The sequence below is a fragment of the Xiphias gladius genome, chromosome 18 (genome assembly GCF_016859285.1).
Source record: "Xiphias gladius isolate SHS-SW01 ecotype Sanya breed wild chromosome 18, ASM1685928v1, whole genome shotgun sequence".
In the NCBI taxonomy this organism is placed as follows: Eukaryota; Metazoa; Chordata; class Actinopteri; order Istiophoriformes; family Xiphiidae; genus Xiphias; species Xiphias gladius.
This window is the reverse complement of record NC_053417.1, coordinates 23,130,781-23,141,042: the sequence shown is the minus strand read 5'-3', so window position 1 is coordinate 23,141,042 and position 10,262 is coordinate 23,130,781. Positions and strand designations below refer to the sequence as shown.

The window sequence follows — 10,262 nt, the reverse complement described above, 5'->3', positions numbered from 1 at the left end:
ATCGAAGTTCTTGTCAATTCCTGGCCACTTCTTTTATTCTTTTAACACTATCGGCGTTAGCACTCCTGAGCCCAACCATCTGTTTCAGCTCCAATTAAATGGTTGGAGTCAGTGAAACTCTGGGCTGGTCTTTACGAGGGAGCCTCTACAGTGAACCTCTCTCTGGCACTGTAACTGGAATACAGGGTTTCTTACATAAGTAATGAGGTGCAGATGTCAGCTGCGATATGGCCACACTCATGTTTTATACAACAAACTTTTAAAAAACTTTTTACTCACCTTGTCTCACCGCATATTACTGCCTGGCTCTTGCTGCGGGCAAAACCAATTGAAAGTCTTTGATTTGATACATGCAAGCTTGGAGGTGGGTTGCAGGGCTTTGCACAGGGAAAAAAAAATAATGCAGAAACAAACAGAATGAATTTATATTTCACTAAACTTGGAGAGCTTAAACAGGTATCTCTCAATGTGAAAATCTTCCTCCCAGTTCTCAGAAGAAGAAATATCTGTGTGATATTTGCACAGGTCCTGCAGTGGATAGACTGGAGATGAAAATCACTGTGGATACTGTCACATAATCAATAGAGTTGATCTCTGATTCAGTGTTGGTTGAACCACTAGAGATAATGTCAATCTTGTCTGAAATATTTAGATTTTCCTTCTTTATGAGATGTGAACAGATGACATCTGAAATTTATAAGGATGTAGAAGTAAAATCAGTCCAAGAATAAGCTACAAATTTTCAAGACAGATTGATGAAACCAGGCTTGTGGCTCCCTAATGTTGTGTGCATGTATTTTAGGTTTCTGTGACTCAGTTGAATGAAAATACCATCTGTGCCTGCTGATGTGGATGGCAGAGAGGATGCAGCGTGCCGGAGTCCCGGCCTGCGTCTACCTGTTGGCACTGTGCAGAGGCACTCATGTGGCTGGTTTCCATTCCTTAAAAGGAACAGTTTCGAGCAGCTCTGAAGAAGAATTTTCTATTCACACAGTTTATTCAAGGCAATATGTAAATAGCCACTAAAAGTGAGATGATTCATTCAGTCTTCCGCTCTTTGATAAACTAACAAGTTTAGACAATACTGTATTTGCATGGCTCATTCTGCATAGATATATTATGTTATTTTAACTGTGGTTTGTTTTAACATAACAAGAGAGGTATTATGTACTATGTCATTCACAACCTGTGGAACATCTTCAACACCCACCTCAATGGTGATGACAGTCAATACGTTGTCATGGCAACTACGCTTCTCATCCTAACAACTGCCTCACCACCCACAAAGGTCCCACAGCAACCGTCACCAAGCAACCCCCTCCCTCTTCTCAGTTTCTCTATTTAAGGAGCAGAGGAGGAGGAATGATAAATGAAGCTGCACAGAAAAAAAAAATTAGGGGAAGAACAACTTCTTGCTCGTAATTGATTTACTTAAAATGGAGACAAAGCGCAACTTGTTACTGTTGTGATGAATTCCTTGCAAATAGTATATATATATACATACATGGATTTGCTGTTAAATATGTACAACTTAGCTCAACTGTGGTGATATGTGCATTCCTGTAGATGTCAGTATTGTTTCTTTTTATTACTGGGCTTTTGCATGACTGGTGTTATGCAACAAAATGGAGCTATCCTCAGTGTTATTGTTAGAGGCAACTATAATTTAGCCAGGTCATGTGTTGCGTAAAGGCGCAGGATGTCCTGCTGAAAGACCCTGCATTGTACAACATTTCCCCCTCTGTGCTGGTATAGGAACTGAATGCGGTGTTTGCATTTCAGTAGTATTACTTATAAGATCAAAACTGCAACCAATTAAAATACCCACAAGTCATTTCCTTGTTCCCTGAGAGGGCCTTTCCTTCTTGTCTTGTTTTTACCAACTAAACACTATCACAGGAAATCTCTGTGATCTGGACATCAGCTGACTCACTCAAAGCCAAAATGGCCAAAGTCAACAAGGCACCATTTCAGTCCCTCTTTTGTCATCTTTATTAATGTGTCATACAGAGCCTAAACTCTCAAAGGGAGAAACCACACATGCACTTCTTTACCAACAAGATTTGCCTATTTCATGTGCTGAATGTAGTGCTCCCACACATCCCTGACCCTGGCTATCTACTCTTTTGCCTTTTTATGGGACAGGGCACAGCTAACAGAAGGGGGTGCGGCTAAAGGAAGCAGGAAATGTAGGCAGGAGCATGTGACTGTAGTTGTTCTCCAAAACACTCACTGAGTCATTGATTCGGGGTGGATTTTGTCTGGGCAAAAGGACTCTGGAGGATTTTTGGACTTACTTGAATCCTGATAAGTTTTGTGATTATTACTATGCTGGCTGCAATTAGGATTGATTCTGTTTGTGTCCTGACAAACTCTATTGGCGAATTGGTTACAAATCTTAGCTGCTTTCTATTACTTCTCTGTGATAGACTGAGTTAGAGTGAATCTGGGAGGAGATGTTAATTGCATGCGTTTTTGTCTGATATGTCAGGGTGAGCCGCAGGTGCCTGTTTTACACCTGCTGCTAACACAACAACCTAGTCTTTCCTGTCACTATGGTGTTGCTGGTATGTGGCAGTGGAGGAGTGTGTTTGGGTGTTTGATCATTTCTCAAAATATGCTATCAATGCTGCGTTTGTCAGACAAGCATTCACCGAGAAAAAGACAGCGACTGAAGGAGGGAACCAGACAGTGATAAGCAGAAAAATGCAGTGCATAAACACTACAAGGCTTGGCTAAACGTAGTAGCATATTAACCCATACTCTGGACTCATTAAAGGAAGAAGATAGAGGGCAGAGACATTTATGTCTATTGGATCATCAATGCATGATACAGGCAAGGAATGTTGTCAGGATCTGGCACTGCCTTGAGGCGATAGCAATTTACCAGTGATAAACTTTCACCATGAGTTCCACTAAGAGATGGTTAGTTCCACGCCGCTCTAAACTCTACATGTAAGTCCTTATATGTAAACTCCTTAGTACTATCATTTATTCTCTAGTTTGCTCTTAACACACTTCAAAGTGTTTGGCAACTGACATGACTGATTCTTACATCTTCTTTTTCTTTTCTTCTGCAGTGTGGAAGGGGAGGCCCAGTGTCCAGAGACGGGCACCCACAAAGACAGCTCTTTCGGCCAGACGCCTTACCTACGCGGCTCAGAACGTTACAGTGACAGCGGCAGCAGCGCACCCTCCGGTACCAGGGGCCCTTCTTGCGTGGCTCCCTCCAGCTCAGCCAGCTTGGCCTGGGCACTACGAACACGCCACCAGCCTGCGAGTCTGGCTCTCCGCAAGCAAGAGGAAGAGGAGAACAAGAGATGCAAGGCCCTTTCTGACAGCTATGAACTCTCAACAGATCTGCAGGATAAGAAGGTATCAGTGCTGAGGATACTGTTGATAAGAGGATTTGTGTTGCAAATGTTTGTGTTCTTTGGAGTTTCCTAGAAGCCTGTGAGCACTGTAGATAATGGATTCCTTTCAGTTGGGAATCATGGATGCAAAACATCCAGACAGTGAATGTGTAATCTGAGTCCTTCCCTGTTGTGTTGTCCCGCACCCTTTGCCAGGTGGAGATGCTGGAGAGAAAGTACGGTGGCTCCTTTGTAAGTCGCAGAGCAGCTCGGACCATTCAGACAGCTTTCAGACAGTATCGCATGAACAAGAACTTTGAGCGCCTCAGGAGCTCCGCTTCAGAGAGCCGCATGACACGCCGCATCATCCTGTCCAACATGAGACTGCAGTATTCCTTTGATGAGCGACAGCCTCAGCAGCAGGCCCAGACACAGACGAACTTCACCCACAGTGTGGCCATAGGGCCTCCACATTCCCCTGACACAGACCGCCCAGGAGACTACACCCACTTAGAGGACTCCTTCTCCAAACAGGTAACATTACTGTGGGTTTTGTTTTTCCGATGTGCCTTAAAGTTAAGTTCCTTTCAAGTTCATTTATTTATAACGAAAGTCTTAAAAGTCTTTATATATAAAGAAAGAAACAGACAGAGTAGAAATTAACAGAAAGCGAAAAGCAAAACTTCACCAAAATCTGACCCATCAAACAACTGGACAATGCAAACTAAAAGGCTAGTCTTTTATTTACCTTGCACCACCAGCCTCTGACCCAAAGCACGCTGCTGACACAGAATTTTATGTGTAGATCTGCTGTATTACTCACCCAATTCAGACACGTAACAAATGCCCTATTATACCGAGTTGTACTTTCCGACACGTGAGATGCTCAAGTAGGAAGGAACAGGCGGTGCACCTGTGTATTCCGTCTTTCTAACTCCTATCCCACTCTGTATTTCCTCTAGGTCAAGTCCTTGGCTGACTCGATAGATGATGCCCTTACTTGCCGCGCTGGTCGCGATGACTCCCAGGAGGGCAGCAGGGAAGGTGGAGGGATAAGTGAAGACTTTGGGGAGTGTGTGTGGAGCAGCAGCAGCAACCCATCCTCCCAAAGAGGTCTGGGAGAAAGAGCCAGGGGAGCTGGAGGAGGACTCAGTATGCATGGCGACAGTACAGCCACCTCGTACAGTGACGTCACCCTATACATGGATGATGGCATGCCGTCCTCCCCCCTGTCCCTTGACAGAGCACCCAGCAGCACAGATACAGAGTACTGGGGCCCCGGCGGTGGTGTGGGAGGGCGTGAAGACAGCAGGGACACTGAGGGAGGGGGTAGCAGTAACAGTCGGCGCAGCACCCCATGCACCGAGTGCAGGGACTATCGTTTGAGGGGCGCGCATCTGCCTCTTCTCACCATTGAGCCGCCCAGCGACAGCTCAGTGGACATGAGTGACCGCTCAGACCGGGGCTCCCTGAGCAGACAGCTGGTCTATGAGCAGGAGCCCGGGGTAGGAGCGGGCTCCCCTCAGGGAACCCTCAAACACTCCCCCAACACAGGCACCCGCCCGTCATCCACAGCAGCTGCCCAGGGTCAGACTCGGGCCCCCGGCAGACCCATACCAACACATATCCCTCACCAGGTGGCGGCTCACCACCACCATCACCACCATCCTATCCACCACCATCAGTACCCAGACACACCTTCATCCTCCTCCTCCCCGCAGCAGCCTCCCACCACCCCACTCTCCTCCTCCTCCTCTACAGCTCTGCCCCCCGGTGGCCTGGAGCAGCCGTGCTGCTCGGACGGAGACAATGACTCACTCAACTCAACCACCAACTCAAACGAGACAGTCAACTGCAGCTCGGGCTCCTCATCTCAGGACAGCCTCCGGGAGCCTCTACCTCCTCTGGGCAAACAAACCTACCAGAGAGAGAGCCGCCATAGCTGGGACTCTCCGCCCTTCAACAGTGATGTGGTGCAGAGGCGCCAGTACCGCATTGGTCTCAACCTCTTCAACAAGTAAGATGTAGCACTAATAAGCAAAAGTACCTGCGAGTAAACTGCTTTGACGGTGATCATACATTACACTAATGACATTTTAGTGAGAAAGTTTGCATTCACTTTTCATTGACCATAGGAAGCCAGAGAAAGGGATCCAGTACCTGATTGAAAGAGGGTTTGTATCTGATACTCCAGTTGGGATTGCTCGCTTCATCCTAGAGAGGAAGGGCCTCAGCAGGCAGATGATTGGAGAGTTCCTGGGAAACCGACAGAAACAATTCAACAAAGATGTTTTAGAGTGAGTATGGGAGTATAGGAAGTCGGTCCAAACACAGATTAGCACATGGGCACACCACATTTCAACTCACATTCTTCATGCCAACGCTTTAAGATGATTTACGACCCGCGAGGATGGTTGGATTTTACTTGGAAGAGATGAGGTGGATTTGGAGAAATTAAACTGTGACCTCTGCTGTGTGTGTTTCAGCTGTGTGGTGGATGAGATGGACTTCTCAGGTATGGACCTGGATGACGCTCTGAGGAAGTTCCAGGCTCAGATTAAAGTTCAGGGAGAAGCACAAAAAGTGGAGAGGCTCATAGAAGCCTTCAGGTGTGTCTGTGATGGATACAGTGGGTTTACTATACAGAGAAGCCCGAGTGATTGCTGACTGATACACTTTCAGCCACTGTGGCCGAAGTTTGAAAAAATGAAATGTTTGAACAGGTTGTTTTTTGTCTCTTATGCAGTCAGAGATACTGTGTGTGTAATCCGACCCTGGTTCGGCAGTTCCAGAACCCGGACACCATCTTCATCTTGGCCTTTGCCATAATCCTCCTCAACACAGATATGTACAGTCCCAACGTCAAAGCCGAGAGGAAGATGAAATTAGAGGATTTTATCAAGAATTTGAGAGGTGCTACTGGACAGAAGAAAAAAAAATACAAATACACTTGATACATACACTTTATGAAACACTTATCAGGCAGTATTAATGATTTAACATTTTGTATTTATAGAAACTCTGTGTAAAAGTCCCTTTTAACATGCGTCACACAGTTTTACTCAAAGTGTGTAATGGGGTTTTTAAACATGGTGTTTGGGTAGAAGTGTTCATAAGGATTATCTGTAGAAATCACAGCACATGACATAACAGACAAATGCATTTTATGATGAAAGGGCCTGTTATCATTTGCATGCATTTGATTAGCAAGTAGAATTTGTAGTATGTATTTATCAGCTTTGTAGTAAGTCTTGCTCCCTCTTGTGGTGTGAAAACTGTAAATATCACTAGATTTTTTTCCCCGTTAGATAAACTGTATAATTTGTGACTTGTACAGAGCAGTTTTGACAAACATCATTTCCTTTAACCCTCGCTTTTCCCTGTCTCCACTCAAGGCGTAGACAATGGTCAGGATATACCCAGGGACCTGCTTGTTGGTATCTACCAGCGGATACAGAAATGGGAGCTACGGACCAATGATGACCATGTGTCCCAAGTGCAGGCGGTGGAGAGAGTCATTGTGGGCAAGAAGCCTGTGAGTTTCCTGAGACACACTGAGAATTCATAACATTTTCTGATTTATTAGTGTTTTTGTGTCAAGAGGGTGTGGAGTTATAACCAATTTTGTAACTGAAGAAGACAACATAAAGGGTTTTGCGATGTGTTGTCACCACTAGTTAAAAATTTGATTATTTGTCTGTATAGGTGCTGTCCCTTCCCCATCGTAGGCTGGTGTGTTGCTGCCAGCTCTACGAGGTGCCTGACCCCAATAGACCTCAGAGGACAGGAGTGCACCAACGAGAGGTCTTCCTCTTTAATGACCTTCTGGTGGTAAGACTCGCATTCATCAACACAGACAATACATTATGAAGTACTTTCATAATGTATGAAAGCCCTGTAAAAAAATATCCTGTCTATGTTGTGCACCAGGTGACCAAAATCTTCCAGAAGAAGAAAACCTCAGTGACTTATAGTTTCAGACAATCTTTCCCTCTGGTTGAGATGCAAGTGCACATGTTCCAGAACTCATGTAAGAAACCATTTGTCCTTTTGCACATTTCAACTATTCTTAATTACCCTGTGTGATGATTACGGCTTTTTTTTTTCCCCCTCTCTTTCTGTTTGCGTCTCTTAGACTACTCTCATGGTATCCGCCTGACCTCAGCAGTCCTGGGTGGGGAGAGGAAGGTTCTTATTGTCTTTATGGCACCCAGTCAGCAAGACCGCACCCGCTTTGTTAGCGACCTCAGGGAGAGCATTTCTGAAGTGCAAGAGATGGAGAAGTATAGAGTTGAATGTAAATACCCCATCTACTGGTCATTTCTGTGAACTGTAACTTTTTGAAGGCGTATCATTGATCTGTATGGGTCTGTTTATGAGGAAATGGAGAGGTGGTTGAGTGTTTGTTTTAACTGGTTTATGGCTTATTCCTCTGAGTGCTGTGGCCCTCTCTCATTTAAAACTCCCCCGTGCCCCCTGTGTTTATTTACAGCGGAGCTGGAGAAACAGAAAGGTGTGATGCGGCCCAGCTTGCTGACTGGAGGTGTGGTTGGAGGAGGTGTGGGTGTGAAGAGCGATGTTGTGAATGGCACCCTGGGACGGACAAGTTTTGATGACAACTGCTCAGTGGGTGAGGGTCTCAAACGCACAGCGCTCAGCTCATCTCTCAGGGACCTATCGGAGACAGGTGAGACAACAGTACCAAAGAGAAAGGGCCAATTCATTTCCTTCCTAGCAGCTGGATTGAATTGGGTAGCAGAGCTCCTACAATGATTTTGTTCTCTTTCTATTGCTACATCCTGTTCCTCTTTCTCACTGACATTCAAACACAGCTTATGCAGTTCTTATCTTTTTCTGAAAAATAAGCACAAAAAAAAAGCAAAAAAAAAAAAAACCTGAAGAAAAAAACCAACCCTTTCACTCTTTGCTAACCTGACTCTTCCTGGCGGGGTTCAGGGAAACGTGGTCGCAGGAACAGTGTTGGTTCTCTGGACAGTACCATGGAAGTAAGTCTCAGTAAGACTAGATGTAGACTTGTAACCCTTGATAGACCTACATTTCCCCTCAGTGGTGCTTTATCTTCCTAAGCACGCTCAGTGTGTGTACAGTGTGCATATACATGGTGTGCATGTGTACATGCATGTGCTTGTGTCCACATGCACCTGTCCTACCCTTACACCCTTTGCATGGCTGTGAGCATTCATATTTGCCCAAGCATGTCTTTCCTCTCCATATACAAATAATCCTTGTCTATGATGATGTAAGTGGGAACAGGGGCTATATTGCAAACCTCCAGTGATTTTTCTGAAACCATGATGATACTTTATCCTCCCAGGGCTCCATCATTAGCAGCCCACAGCCTCACCAGCGCTATGCAGTGCCAGGTGTGCTCCCTGGCTGCTACGGAACAGAAGACTTCCGGCCTCACCGCCCCATCCTGAGCCCCGGAACGGGGGTGGGGGGTGGGCCGGGGCAGCAACATACCACTGCTGGGACAGGAGTTGGGGGAGTCTCCAGCAGTGTAGAGAGAGTAGGAGCGGGGAGCGGCCCTGTGGGGAGCAGCAACAACAACAGCGGCTCCTTCCTGGGCTCCCTATTCGGCAGCAAACGCGCCAAACCACCAGGGCCCCTTATTCCACCGGGGCCACCCTACCCCGCACCTGTCCCCCCACTGACTACGGGAGGGCCCCCTCCTCACTCCCCTTCATCTCTGTGCCAGTTGGAGGGGGGGCCCTCCAAAATCCAGGCGCTGCACGCACAGTACTGTCATGCTGGCACTGTGCAGCCCCCACCACCTTACTACCATCACCATCGCTACCACATCCAAACTGTCCCTCCTCCTTCGCAAGGTGTGCCCCCCCACACTATACAGAGAGGCCCGCTACCCTGTCGTCCACCGCTTGGCCCGCCACACATCCTGCACCCGCAGCTGGCCCATCTCTCCCAGCTCTCCCAGCATGGGCTTCCGGGTCGTTACGCCAACATAGTGGTGGGATGTCCCCCCCCCCTTTCTCCTCTCTCCCAACATTCCCAGAACCCTCAGTTCGCCCTCTACCACGCGCAGCCCACACACTCTGTCAGAGGGGGCGGCGGCCCTGGTACCAAACCTCCACTAACCTTGTCTCACTCCCACCCGCACCCCCACGCACACTCCCAAACCCACCCCGGACACGTGCACACACCACACCCAGCCAGCCACTCCACCCACCAAACACACTTCATATTCGGCACTCTGCCCCACAGCCTACCATCCGCCTCCGTCAATGCGCATCACGCAGCCTCCGCCGCCCAGTATCTGCCCCAGTACCCTCCTCTCTCTTCTATCCCCCCTCCCCCACCACATTCCCCTTTACCCCCCCCTTCGTCCCCCCTTACCCCTCTTACACCTCTCTCCCCTCTCCCCCCCCAGCACCCCGGGCAGCCTCAGCAGGGGCCGCAGGTGACGGGGGCTGGAGCAACAGGTACAGGGGGCAGCTCCAAATCCAAGCCTATCAACCGGATAAGCACCGTGGTGTGAGCAGGATGTGGGGCCCCCGAGGTCAGAGGTCAGATGATAGATTTGGGGAGGTGGGCAGAGCTAGGGCTAGAACCAAGTCTGCCAGGACAGAAAGTAACAGCAGCAGCGCAAGTGACAAGAGGAAACGCAGTTTGCTTCGTCTCTGTTACTTTCACCTCCGTTTCCCGCATATGTAGGTAGAGATAAAAAGCACAGCTAGAGCTAAATAGCATGTGCACAAATCCTTGAAACCTGCACACATAAAAACACAAAGATATGCACATCCACAGGATCAAACACCCCTCACATTTCCATACACAATGTCAAAAAAGTCTATAGCCATACATTTTAAGATGAAACTAAATCTATATCTAGGTATTTTGCCTCAGTTGTATTTGTCTGAAGTCTAGTTG

At 47.4% G+C, this 10,262-nt stretch overlaps 1 protein-coding gene across 1 annotated transcript; it reads left to right on the top strand.

Moving 5' to 3' along the window:
- The first annotated feature begins 2,244 nt into the window (after positions 1-2,244).
- On the top strand, positions 2,245-9,519 carry iqsec2b (IQ motif and Sec7 domain ArfGEF 2b). The gene is made up of 13 exons (XM_040153418.1): positions 2,245-2,955; positions 3,081-3,375; positions 3,570-3,887; positions 4,316-5,370; positions 5,489-5,650; positions 5,840-5,962; positions 6,100-6,266; positions 6,749-6,888; positions 7,059-7,184; positions 7,284-7,383; positions 7,489-7,650; positions 7,846-8,040; positions 8,689-9,519. Exons 1-13 carry the CDS (start codon positions 2,906-2,908, stop codon positions 8,700-8,702), a joined length of 2,907 nt encoding a protein of 968 aa, XP_040009352.1. The 5' UTR covers positions 2,245-2,905; the 3' UTR covers positions 8,703-9,519.
- Positions 9,520-10,262: the final 743 nt, after the last annotated feature.